The sequence below is a fragment of the Camelus bactrianus genome, chromosome 6, assembly GCF_048773025.1.
Source record: "Camelus bactrianus isolate YW-2024 breed Bactrian camel chromosome 6, ASM4877302v1, whole genome shotgun sequence".
In the NCBI taxonomy this organism is placed as follows: domain Eukaryota; kingdom Metazoa; phylum Chordata; class Mammalia; order Artiodactyla; family Camelidae; genus Camelus; species Camelus bactrianus.
The window spans coordinates 80,050,261-80,064,203 of NC_133544.1; the positions used below are offsets into that span (position 1 = coordinate 80,050,261).

Below are 13,943 nucleotides of genomic sequence, written 5' to 3' on the forward strand. Positions count from 1 at the left end.
GCAAAAGATTTGGGTCAGAATCAAAGTTTTAAAGACTTTTTATTGAAGAAGTTCAAAGATTCATTGGCCAGCAGCCAATGTGGTCTGATTTGTTTGCATTTCCTCTGGGAACTCACAGGCAAGCAAGGAGCTGGCCGGCTGCGACTGTGAGGGTTACCCGCTGCCCTGTGGGCCTCTACTCCCTGGGCTTTCACAAGGTGGGGGAGGAGAGCCGGGGGGAACCCGTTCCTTACAAAGGCCCAGTTCAGCAGCCCAGTCAGGCTGCACTTCTCTGCAGAGTAAGAGGCCTACAGTCTCCCCTCCCATCAGCCTGGTGTTTATCAGTCCACAAATAAACCAACAGGGTGAGAGGCAGCAAGAGGAGAGGCGAGAGGGGAATGTCACCACTTCTTATCTCCACTGGTGCTGTTGGGAGGACCTGCTCCAGGCCCAGAGGCATCGAGCATATGTGCTCCTGGGCTGGTTTTCCTTGTTCAAGTTCTTGGAGATGATAAGTTTTGCCAAGAATCTTTCAGGCAATCCTATTGTTTGCAGTTAACCCAGAGAGCTTAGGGGAAATTTGTCAACAGAATTTAACTTAAAAAAAAAAAAGGGAAAAAAAAACTGGCTGTAGTTTTGGGAATTAGAAAAGGAGATTCTTGTGCATCCACACGTGTGTACACATACACAGAGCATGAAGATCCCTCTCTTTTTCTTGGGATTTTGATCACATTGGTAGAAAATTAGGCAAAAATGTGGAAGGATACATGATTGCAAGAAGGTGAGGGGAGGGGTTGAAAGATTTAAAGAGGTGGGTCCCTGGTTCTCCTGGACTGATTTGAGTCCTAACATGTGGCTGATGACCCTTGTTGAACAGAATTTGTGACCTCTTCAATGGGCTGAACACCCAAGTAGGGGGTGGAGCAGGAAAACTGGAGCATACATATATAGATGTGAGAGGGCATGGAGTGAGTAGGCAGGAACCCAAGCGTAGATGTACCAAGAAGGATTCTGGGAAGATGATGGAGTAAGAAGCAACAGGAAGTCAGTCTCCCCACCTAGAACTACAATTGCACTGGCATAATTTGTCTTATGTAGCTATTTTGGAACTCTGGAGTTTGTTTAATAAGGCTTAAAACTTCCAGGGGAAGACCTGGATGGTTAATTTTGGTCAATTTCAGCTCTTAGCACAGTATCAGCTACCCATTCCCTATCCCCATGTGCAGTGGTGCACATGTTCCTGGAGCATCTTAACACACAGCTTGCAGGAACCAAGCTGGGCAAAAAGGACCGTTTCTTCCAAATATCAGGAATCTCTGTCCTGATCACTGATTGCTGCTTCTGATCACAGAGGTGCAGGTGATCATTATTGTCACACCTCCCACCATTGCTGCAAGTGCCTCACCTTCCAGCCGATGTGACTTCTATGGGATTTTAAGAGCCAGCACCCTCCCCTCTTCATATTTCTCCATTTTCCTTTTTGGGAGCCAGATTTCAAAGAGGAGGGCACTCAAAAGCAACTGCCTATATAGGGAAAATTAGAAAGTGACTGTGCATGCCCAGGGAAAAGTGCAGGCTCAGAAAAGATCTGAGAAGACCTTGGGTTTACACCTCAGGTTGATCCTTGGCACAGAGACAGCCTATGACAATAAAACAACAACAAAAAACAATAACAAAACCCAGCAAACCTTGAGAAGGGGGAGAATCTGATTTCCAGAATTACCACATTATTAGATTCAAATGTCCAATTTTCAAGAAAGAAGTCATCAGCCAAGAATCCTATATCCAACAAAACTGTCCTTCAAAATTGAGGGAGAAATTAAGACATTCCCAGAAAAACAAAAGCCGAGGGAGCTCCTTACTAGACCTGTCCTTCAAGAAATGCTCAAGGGAGTGAGTGCTCAATGCACAGTGAAATGAAAAGACACCAGGCAGTAAGTTGAAGCTGTACGAAGACATAAAGATCTCAATGACAGTAAATACATGGGCAATTATAAAAGTGACTTTGCTTATTACCTTGTAATCTCTACAAAGATACATTACTGGAGGTGGACACATTTCAATTTGTAATATATGTCTCAGTAGAAAGTCAGTCCTAACGTTGGATCCCAGTGGGCCCCTGCTAAGCTGGTGACTGGCAGACTATCAGGGCGTACATTGCACAGTTCACTGGTCTTTATGGGTTTTACCTTGCATTTTCTGGCTTTTCCCTTCTGAAATCATGAACTTAGATCTATACTCAAAAATCTTTTTTTTTAAATATATGTATAGTTGATTTACAACATTGTGTTAGTTTCAGGTGTTACAGCAAAGTGATTCTGTTTTTTTTTCAGATTATATTCCATTATAGGTTATTACAAGATATTGAATGAATAATTCCCTGTTCTGTATTATACAGCAAATCCTTATTGCTTATCTATTTTATGTATAGGAACTTGTCTCTGTTAATCCCATACTCCTAATTTTCCCCTCCTTCCCTCTCCCTCTTGGTAACCCTAAGTTTGTTTTCTATGTCTGTGAGTCTGTTTCTGTTTTGTATATCGATTCATTTGTATTTTTTTTAAGATTCCACATGTAAGTGATATCATATAGCATTTGTTTTTGGCTTACTTCACTAATTATAATATTCTCTAGGTCCATCCATGTTGCTGCAATTGGAGTATTTGCAAATATTTCATTCTTTTTTATGACTGAATAATATTCCATTGTGTGTATGCGTATACATGTGTATGTGTGTGTGTGTGTGTGTGTGTGTGTGTGTGTGTGTATAATATATCCCTACCAGCAGTGTAGGAAGGTTCCCTTTTCTCCACACCCTCTCCAGTATTTATTATTTGTAGGCTTTTTAATGATGGCCATTCTGATAGGTGTGAGGTGATGAGGTGATACATCATTTGACTTGCAATTCTCTAATAATTAACAATGCTGAGCATCTCTTCATGTGCCTGTTGGCCATCTCTATGTATTCTTTGGAAAAATGTCTGTTTAGGTCTTCTTCCTACTTTTTGGTTGGGTTGTTTGTTTTTTTGATATTGAGTTGTATGAGTCATTTGTATATTTTGAATATTAATCCTTTGTCAGTTGCATCATTTGCAAATATTTTTTCCTATTGCATAGGTTGTCTTTTTGTTTTATTGATGGCTTTCTTTGCTTTGCAAAAACCTCTAAGCTTGATTATGTCCTATTTGTTTATTTTTGCTTTTATTTCTTTTGCCTTAAGGGACTGACCTAAGAAAATATTGCTACTATTTATATCAGAGAATGTTTTGCCTATGTTCTCTTCTAGGAGTTTTATGGTGTCATGTTTTATATTTAAGTCTTCAAAACATTTGGAGTTTATTTTTGTGTATGGTGTGAGGGAGTGTCCTGACTTCATTGATTTACATATGGCTGTCCAGCTTTCCCAATACCACTTGCCAAAGAGACTGTTTTTTCTCCATTGTATATTCTTGCCTCTTTTGTCATAGATTAATTGACCATAAGTCTGTGGGTTTCTGTTGTGTTCCATTAATCTATATGTCTGTTTTTGTGCCAGTACCATGCTGTTTTGATTTCTGTAGCTTTGTAGTATTGTCTTAAGTCTGGAAGGGTTATGCCTTCAGCTTTGTTCTTTTTCCTCAGGATTGCTTTGGCATTTCTTGGCCTTTGGTGGTTCTATATAAATTTTAGGATTATTTATTCTAGTTCTGTGAAAAATGTCATGGGTGATTTGATAGGGATTGCATTAAATCTGTAGATTGCTTTGGGTAGTATAGCCGTTTGAAACAATATTAATTCTTCCAGTACAAGAGCATGGGATGTCTTTCCATTTCTTTGAATCATCTTCACTTTCCTTTATCAGTGTTTTATAGTTTTCAGTGTATGGGTCTTTCACCTTTTTAGTTAAATTTATATTTAGGGTTTTTTTTTTTTTATGTGATTTTAAAAAGGATTTTTTTTTTTTAACTTTCTACATTCAAAAATCTTGAAGGAGAGCGGTCTTTGTGAGCTTCCACCATGGCGTACCGTGGCCAGGGCCAGAAAGTGCAGAAGGTGATGGTGCAGCCTATCAACCTCATCTTCAGATACTTGCAAAATAGATCTCGGATTCTGGTGTGGCTTTATGAGCAAGTAAATATGCGGATAGAAGGCTGTATCATTGGTTTTGATTAGTATATGAACCTTGTATTAGATGATGCAGATGAGATTCATTCTAAAACAAAGTAAAGAAAACAGCTGGGTTGGATCATGCTAAAAGGAGATAATATTACTCTGCTCCAAAGTGTCTCCAACTAGAAACGATAACTAAAATGAGAAAGAGCAATACAAACACACTCTGCTCCAGAGTGTCTCCGACTAGAAGCGATCACTTGGCGTGAGATGTTGAGAGGGCATTACAGTTCATGTTGGCAGATGGTGTTTCTCTGGGATGTTATTCTGAAGCATTTATTCATATTGTGTTGGCACCCTTACCTTGTTAGCAGGACTACAATAAATGCTAGCTTTTATTAAATGTTAAAAAAAATCTTGAAGGAGATCATTGAGGTGTTATTTCTCAGTCTATTTATAAGTATTGCTTTGTTTTAATAATGGATAGCTTCCCTTCTAAGAAACTTACAATGCAGAAATGCCCAGAGCTTCTGCCCTCCTGTGATGCTCAGGACATGGAACTATGGAACTGAAAGGATTCTTAGATACCTTGTAAAACTGTCTGCTTTCGCAGTTGAGGAAACTGAGGCCCAGAGAGGTGAAGTGTAAGGAAATTGCCAGGTAATGGACAAGCTGAGACTAAACCTCCTGACTCATGGGTTGTTCCATGTTCCATACTTTGTGCTGCCTGTGAAAGCTGAAAAGAAAACAAACCCAAAATACCCATCTCCCCTTTCTCCCCAAATCCAAACTCAACAATGTGTTTCTAAAATCAAGTTGTAAATGTTTCTGAAACACACAGCAAGGGCAGCCCCATCCCATCATGGAGAAGTATGACCCTCTCGGCAGGGAAGCTCCTGCTCTGAGAGGTGGAAGGGGGCCCAGTTACTCCCCAGGGACCAACCCACAAGCTCTTCCTTTACAAGTGACAGAGGCTGGAAGAGTGCTGTCTCCTCTATAACATAGGCTAATTGCGGCTTCCCTGCTAGCCTCAGTGCCTGCTCTGTGCCAAGCTCTGGCTCCCACCCAGCCCCTCCTTGAGATCAAGCCAAACCCCAGACTCCTTTGTCCCAGGACCTGATCCAGAAGGGCCTTAGAGTCAGCAAGAAGGAGCTCTGTACCGCAGCCTAGGGGGCCCTGGCTGCCCAAGCTCTGGCTGCCTGGGTGTGCAGCCAGGACCCCCTCCTCTGTGGAGACCTGCCCCAGTTCAGCAAAGAAAGGACAAGGTAGGGAAAGCATAGGTTAGTAGTGGCACTGAGGTATATATATATATGACTGTATCACTATACCAATGTGATGAGAATATACCACTGCTGGGGGTGGGGTATGGAGTGTGAGAGAGAGCTTGCTCTTGCTGATCCCTCCTTCTTCTGGGACTGGGAGGAGTTCTCAGTGTCACAAGCCTTAAGTTGAGCCAAGGAATAAGCTCTTGGGATCCTGGGACCCCGTGCCTGACACCTGGGCCTCTGCACACCAGCAGGTGCAGCTGGATCTAGGAGAGTGTCAGCAGGTACAGGTGACATCTCTTCTTCACAAGGAGGCTTTGAAAGGTTTCTCCACACTTCCTTTCTCAGGAGGAACAGTGCCTGGTGTGTCCAGTGATGGCCTTTCTTGTGCCTTTGAGATTTTTTATTAGAATTGCCAGGACAAGTTGGTCAGTTCTTTGATTATAGATGGTAGCTCTTCCTGGCCAATTTTCAAAGGGCAGGCAGGGCATGTAGGATCTTGCCTTTTTCTGCAGAAGGCCTATATGTCCCCCAGACACAGGTTCACCCCTCAGCCTTTGAGCCCCCACAAATGAATGAGCCCCTTCAAGGTTAGGGTGACAATCATTCTCTGCAAGCCTGTACTTTCGTATGTTGTGGTAGCATTTCTCAAAATTGAGAACTCGTGGATGCCCAAGCTATGCCTGCAGACCCAGAAAAGAATTAAATTCTTTTCTTTCACTTGAGTTGATCAATTAGCATGAACAACACTGTAAACACAAAGATACCAGACCCTGAAGCCAGATTGCATCACCTGGCTATAAGGTAGTCATCCCTACATGACTCAGAAGGTGCTGATGTTGATTTTGATTTTTTTTTTAACTTGTTAGAATGAAACAAAAATCTAAAAATTCCTTTTAGAATTCATGGACTTTGACCCCCTCCAGCTCACCCCTGCCCCCTAGAACTTTCAGGGATTTCTAGATGCCATTTTGAGGCACAGAGGAAGAGTCTTTCCCCTATCAAGGAAGACCTCCCTCTAAGGAAACAGCAGCAGGTGGCCTGGTTTGGGCTGTGGCCCCCATAGCAGGGTCAGGCAAAACAAAGGAAACACACTGACCATATAGTTCTGAGTTGGGAGTTCCTTCACAATCCTCTCTTTCAAGGCCATCTGATTCATGACTCTGTCAACATCCCAGTCCATTACTGGACAGTTCCTGCTAATGCAGTGTCTTTGCAGCCAGAGTTAGCTGATCCAGAATTTTCCAGTGGAAATTGTTTTGGTTTTTGGTTTTACTCTTGACACCTGGGACCATGCTGAATTTAAAACAAACAAAAAAAGCCCTCAAAGATACTGGGGCAGAGGGCATGTAGGCTTGATTTGAGCTCCTTTCTGTTTTTAATATAATGTATACAAGAAGTTCACTGGAGCAGCCAGTGAATGTACTGATTTGCTTCTGAAATATGTGCAGATGGGGGAGATGGGAGTTTGGAGGAGAAGCACAGATGGAGAAGTCTTTCCATTTTGGTTTATCACTGAGCAGAGACCTGGAGATGCTGAGGGTGTCAAGACTCACAGATGCAAACACAGGGAGGAAGAGTGATGCAGACACATGGCAGGCACAGCGGCCGGGAATGTGTTTCTGCAGGGTTCAGATACACGAAGAACGGACACGACCAGGGCGGAGTAGGGACTTCGGCACAAGTGCCTGGTGTCCTCTCCTGGGGACAGAGCTGAGTGCTCAGGGATGGTTGAACAGGGATGGTTTTTCCAGATGAAACTTCTCCTGCCACCTCCCACCCTTAAATAAAGGCTGAGTCCTGTCTCTGCCCTTGACTTGCTGAGCCAGGCATTGCTCTCTAAAGTGTGTGGGGGGCCTGATCAAGTGAGAGTTTCTGTACTGTTGCTTCTTTTGAAATCAGTTTTCTTTAGGGTGCCCCCTAAGTGTAGATATCCTAATTTTGCTTTTGTGGGTTCTTGCTACTGAAAATTTAGCACAGAGTTCTGAGCACAAATGTACATCTACAGAGTCATGTTTTTAAAAGCATCTGTTGGCCTCTGTCACATTTTTTCCAACCAAAACCACTTTTCAGGGGCACTATGTGACGTAGTTAGAATCCTCAGGACAAACCAATAATGAGATTCACTGGGGACGCCTAAGGCTGTAGAACTTGCGGTCGGCACAGTGCTGCACTTGCTGAGAACTGCTGGTGGAAGTGCTGATCCTTGTCTGATGAGAACAACGAGGACCCCATCCTTCAGAGGAACCTGCTCAGCCCCCCTCTGCTGTCACTGTGGTTTGTGCTATGTGCCTGCAGAGAGGGGAGAACCCACGGTCCTCTTTGGCTGGGGATCCCACCTTCTTCCCTGCTTCCTTTTGGGGCTGAGTTCTCTGGATAGGTCCACCTACTTAGTAAAAAAAAAAAAAAAAGGGACCTGTTTCTAGAACCATTCTTCATACTAGAAAGCAGTCCTCAATCAGATGAGTACACCAAGGCAGGCACTGAGGACTCTGTATGTAAAAATGCAGCTACTGCTGGGCTGCTTGCTGCATAGCGGGCAGGTGGGAAGGAAGGTGCCGCCTGCACCTCCCACCGGCACTGCCCAAATGACCAGCAACTTCCCCAGCCCAGATGTACACAGGGCATCACTGTTCAGTCCTGGGGTCTGCGAGGAGGGGCGAGGCCATGTTTGTCAAACATGGAGACAGGGGCTGACTTAACTCTTCCCTATTTCCCACTGGACATCCTTCCAATGAACTAATTTTGAGTGCTGGTGGCTAAAGAACTTAACTGGTTGGTTTGCACTGATGTTGACATGGGAGCCAGCTGGGGTTGAAAGGCCACAGTAGGTTTAGTGAGCGTCATTTCACACCATCCCACAAACCATCTCTCAGTGCTCCTGCTAGAGGGAGACCATGGGGTGGGATGAATGATGGAGCTGAGCTAACGTGGTATTTTCACTTTACCATCAGATGTAGGACAAGCATAGCGGGACAGGAGGTAATGCAGGAAAGGCAAGTCTCTTAAGGTGGTGGCCCCCAGACAACATTAGAAGGCATATTGAATACATTGTGTGAAAGCAAGGCTTTGAGACATTCCGAGGAGGGGGTCACGTGTCCATGAACTAGCTCCCCTCTGGCCAGGGGCACAGGCCCCTCCCCGTTCACACTCCCTGTGGGGCTATTCCCCCTTAGGGTCTAAGTGCAACACTCGCTCTTTGTTCTCTTCTTCCTTTCAATCCCATTTTTCTTATCACTGTATCTCACTCCCAGGAATTTGATTTTTGAGACAACTCCAAAACATCTTGTTTGAAGGGTACTTTCAATTTATTAACAAACCAGAGAAAACAGCACAAAATGACTGAAAGACCAAGAAAGATGGATAGGGGTTCATTCTGCCCGACTCTCCTGTGCGCGCTGGAATAAACCGTCGCCACGTCTCATGGATGGTGCCCCTCAGATGGGGGAAGGCCGGTCCTGCAGGGACAGAGGGAGCACAGTTCTCTGCTTCTGCATGACAGGTGGGAAACCCTCTCTCCACTCTCCCACCCCCTGGAAAATTTCCCTCTGCAGGACTATAAACCTGAGACCTTTTAAAAAACACAAGTCTTGAAAAACATTTTTCCAATTTGCAGGTATACTTTTTCACACCTTTGGATTCATTTTTATTTTGTTTGAAAGAGCACATCTAGAGACAGATTGCAAACCCAGCCCATTAGAAACTATTGTTCTTTTCTCTGCTGCTTAATAGTCTAGATCCAGGTTGATGCCTGTCATATTTACACTGGAGTTTTAAAAGTGTGAACATACATAATCTCAGTCAGTCCTCCTGTGAGGAGGTAGGCAGGCGGGCAAGATGGTTCCAGGATCCAGAGGATGGAGTTGTAACTGGTGGAGCTGGGAACCAAATCCATGTCCCCTGACTCCTGGTCCAGGGCTCCTTCCTCTCCACAAGAGGAACTGGGCTCACCTTGATGAGCAGGGCAGCTTTTCTGCTTAAAATAGATGGCGTATCCTTTAGACTTGCAAACAAGGGGGATTTTAAGTACAGACCTCATTGAGAGTTCAGGAGATAAACACACCTGCGCTCAATCCAGCATCAACCTCAGAGGGGTGAACAGGATAGAACATGGGTATCTTCAATAAGGGTTTCTTCTTTTCCTGATTCTCACCGGGAACACACTGGGTGCTGTAACTTGAGTACAGCCAAGCCCCGAAGGAAAGAAGGCTGTTCAGAGGACTTTCTCATCTAGCAGTTTATTGATTCCTTCACAAATCCTCTTGAGGTTGGGCCTACAGTCTCCATCCAGACTATAAAGGGTGGAGAGGAACTCCACATCGGCAAAGTGGTTGAAGACGTGGTTGATGCGCCCGTGGGTCCTTGGCGTCAGGTGTCGCTGTACCAGTTCATGCACCAGCTCCTTGCACTCGTGTAGGAGTGTGGAGAGCACGTTCCTATCGAAGGTGTACTCCACCTCATAGAAGCTGACAATGGTCATGGCGGTCTGGTTGAGCTTCTTCCTGAACTTCTCCACAATAACAACCTCCTCTTGACTGAACTGGTTGTTCCGGTAGAGGATCCCAATTTTGATCGCCACCTTGATTAAGTCTTTCATGATCTTGTGAGCTTCCTTCTTGCTGTGGGTGTGCTCTCTGGTGACTTTGTAGAGCTCATCAAAGATCTCACTGCTGGTGTCATCAATCAGCATGTTGGCCACAGTTTTGCTGGCTATTTTGCTCAGAATCTTCTTCTGGGCTTGAAGGGCAAAGTTCTTTGAACTAAAAACATCAGGACCTATAATAAGAAAAATAAAAGTTATAGAAATATGAGAACCTCTTTAATGTTTCTATAAGTGAAACACACTACCTCATGTTCTTACAGCAAAAATTCATGCCTCATACCCCTTCAACTCCTTAATGAATCTCACCCCAGCCTGGTTACCCAACTGTCCTCTCCACATGACATACCTGTTTACCCTCTTGAACCTTTTATTTTTTTAAACATTTTTTCCTCTTAAACCTTTTAAATTATGCTCTCTCCTCTCTGGATGTGGTCGCCTCATGTCCAAACTAAATCCCACTTTTTTAGACCTACTTCACGCAAAAAGCCTTCTTGACTCTATTCACACTCAGAGAATGCCTTACAATGATTATTGCACTGGAAATCATACAGTTTTGCAAATTTATGGGAAGAATTGATTGCTTAATGAGAAGGATGCAGCACCAACGCCAACCCTGTTTCCAGGACAGACCTGGGTAGTTGATCACAGTCGTGTTTTTGACTGAGTCTCAGAATCTATATTCCATTGAGTCTAAGGTGTATTTTATTTTCATATTTGAGATCTTGGAAATTGGGATGTGTCTTATAGTCACTATTGCCAGAAGACAGTTGTGCTGTGGTTGCTTTACCTGTGTGCACATCAATTTACACAGTAAGAGCCAGAGACTTGGGAGAAAAGTCACACGTACTCTTGTAAGAAATGCTGCCTCACCAGTGCCCTCGGCAACATGGAGAACCGTGGTTCTCCCTTCAGCCTCAGTGTGATGGGAATAAACGGTAACTAGTGATTCTTCTTTACCCTGATTTATGCCCTTCCCGAGTTCCAGACAAATGATATTCCTGCCCAGTCTGATCATCTACTATGGTCACCAGACCTTTGTGTGAATAACCTTTGTTCTAAAAACATCAAATGTGTCCTCCAAAACAAATATTTACCAGCATTAAGGATGTTCAAAGGACTGTGCTTCTTCCACAGTAGAAACTTAGTGACTTTTGAGTAATGGTCCTATCAGCACAGTAAGTGTATGCCTTGTCAGGTGACTGTTCTGACAGGAACAATAGAATCTAGATGATTTGTTCTGGAATATCAAAAAATGAGTCATTTCTTTGTAGATACAGTTCCCAAAAATTGCCTGAGGAGAAGGTATTCTGAGAGACTCTCTAGAAATGCATTTACACAGAAGCAATGGACCTACTTGTGTCCAAGCCTCACCGGACGTCCCGAGCCCGGTGCACTGGGGGGCCCACAGCAGCTGTCGTGGAATGAGGGAGCCCTGGCTCTGTGTGAGGCACTTCATGGCTTTAACCCTGCGAGCTGGGTGAAGCTGGTGTTTTTACCGAGGCTTCACTGCTAGCCTGGTTCCAAACCCCGCTCTTTTCACCACCAGTCTTCTCCAGAGCAGTGGTCATCACACGCTGCTCTTATCTCCCCATAAGAATTCTGGAAAGCTATCTCCTTGCACAATTTTATTTAAAAAAATTTTCTTTTAATTTATTGAAGTATGGTCAGTTTACGACGTTGTGACAATTTCTGGTGTAGAACATAATGTTTCAGTCATACGTACACATACATATATTCCTTTTCATTATAGGTTACTATAAGATATTGAATATAGTTCCCTGTGTTTTACAGAAGAAACTTGTTTATCTATTTAATATATAGTAGTTATTATCTTCTCTTTGCACAATTTTAAACTTCACAGCAATTATTTTTCACTTTATGGTTAAATAGTTATAATTTCTAAGTAGATAAAATTTCTAGATATTGTAAATATTAATATTTTTAAATTAACCTGATAAATTATTCTTTCAAAAGTGTTCTGTGTACCCTACATTCCACAGTGATATAACATCCATTGTTGTCCATTTTAAAATGACAGGTGCAAGCTCTTCTAAATTAAAACTGTTACACTATTCTTTTTTCTCTTTGAAATTGTATCTCTATTCTATGACATCCAGAGAACTTCAACTTCAAATATGTTTTTATGCTTGAAAATGTTTTATTTGATCAATCCATCATAATTCTCTATAACCAAAGGATCCATACAAGTTGAAATTTAAATTAAAAGAAGATTCCAGTGACCAAAAGCTCCAATCCCTAAAAACTTCTTCTGGAGAGAGTTATCATTCTAATTATTTTGAGTACAATACAAAGTATTAAACTTTTGATGAAACTTACTAAGCACAAAAGGTAAAGTTTTATTGGCAATGCAACTCTAAATGAGATGGGTAGGGGTGGGTATTGGTGCTTTGATTAAAAGAGGCATCACCAACACCCAGAGCTTCACGTCATCCCTTTGTTTGAACAGGAGGTTTTGCATCCCAGGGTAATGTGTTTGTTCCGGTAAGATTCTTTATGAGTGGGAAGCCCATGACTGAAACAGTGCAAAGAAGGGAGGTCCACCACGCTTTGGCATCAGGTTGTTTCTCAGGAAGATGAGCTTAGAAAAGCATATTGGAGCGAGTAAGAGGAACTGGATCTATAAATCGATTCCCTCAAAACTCTCCTCCTCTGCTTATCGTGTGGAAAGTCTCCGGACTCTCCATGGTGCACACACCAGTTTGAGTTCTGCTCTTTGGTGAGAGCAGCAGCATTCTATGAAATGTTAAGTGGTATTCTTTGCAGGGGGTGGGAATTAAGAGTTTCCTGATCAAATAAGTTTGGAAAACACTGGGTTAAACATTAGAAAGATTCATTGCCTGTGAGACTTTAAAAATATTTCTTCAGTACTCAGTGTTTTATCAGCTCTCAGAGAGCAGTGGGTGTGGTAGGCAGAATAATGACCCCTTCCACCCCCGCCATGATGACCACATCCTAGTCCTGGAACCTGTGCATGGGTTACCTTACCTGGTAAAAGAAACTTTGCAGATAAGATTAAGTTAAGGATTGGGGGATGGAGAAATTACCCTGGATTAGCCAGTGAGTCCGATGTAATCACAAGGGTCTTCATAAGTGAGACAGGGAGAGAGTGAGAGTCAGAAAAGGGGATGTGATGATGGAAGCAGAGGGTTGGAGGGTTGTAATCTCTGGCTTCAGAGATGAAGGAGGGAACCATCAGCCAAGGAATGTGGGTGGCTCCTAGCAGCTGGAAAAGGCAAGGGAACAAACATTCTCCCCTAGAGCCTCCAGAAAAAGTGCAGCCCTGCCAAAACACTGATTTTTAGCCCTGTAAAACCCATTTAGGATTTCTGGTCTCTAGAGCCGTGAGATGATAAATTTGAGTTATCTTAAATCAAATCACTGAGTTGGTGGTAATTCGTTACAGCAGCTATAGGAAACCAGTCCAGGTGAGTAGAGTGTGGTAAAGCATTTCCCAATTTTATCCCATCAGGGAACTCTGTCTTCTGAGTAGAGTGACCAGCTGCCCTGATTTGCCAGGATTGAGGGGTTTCCTGTATGGCTGACTTTCAGGGCTAAAATTGGAAAAGTCCAAGCAAGTTGGGACAGTTGGTCATCCTATTCCCGAGCCACAAGTGATGCATATATCATTGACCTAAAAAAAGGGAGGGAGGAGGGAGTACCAAAGGAAAACTTCAGAAGGAGGAAGATGCTACATCCCTAATATTGAAGGTTGTACCCTCTCAGAAGGGTGAGCTGTACACTCTTGTTGCTATGCTTACCACTCCTCTCTGCTTGTTTTTTAATTCTAGAGTCAATCTTAACCCCTCCCCCCACTTTTTTTTGTCCCTTTTGGGCCAAGGTTTCTTTTTTTTCTCTTGGTTTTCTCTGTAATTATTGAGCATTTACTATTTGTTCAACTCTGCAGGCAGTGCTTTGGGGGAAATCCTGCTCCCTCCCCTGAATATTTAATTGGGTCCTACTCTGAATATGATCCTGCAGGGAGGCAA

The 13,943-nt window shown here is 43.2% G+C and overlaps 2 protein-coding genes and 1 pseudogene across 4 annotated transcripts in view; 2 read left to right on the top strand and 1 right to left on the bottom strand.

Annotated features, from left to right (window-relative positions):
* AP4E1 (adaptor related protein complex 4 subunit epsilon 1) overlaps nt 1-13,943 on the top strand; it is a 139,645-nt gene that overhangs the window by 73,199 nt on the left and 52,503 nt on the right. The window lies entirely within an intron of this gene.
* LOC123619720 (small nuclear ribonucleoprotein E-like) lies at nt 3,607-4,466 on the top strand (annotated as a pseudogene).
* The window catches only part of TNFAIP8L3 (TNF alpha induced protein 8 like 3), a 32,938-nt gene continuing 27,614 nt past the window's right edge, over nt 8,620-13,943 (bottom strand). For both annotated transcript variants that reach the window (XM_074366122.1, XM_074366123.1), the window contains one exon: nt 8,620-10,109. In XM_074366122.1, the coding sequence (XP_074222223.1) occupies nt 9,547-10,109 (563 nt within the window). In that variant the 3' untranslated portion in view covers nt 8,620-9,546. The remainder of the gene's footprint in view (nt 10,110-13,943) is intronic.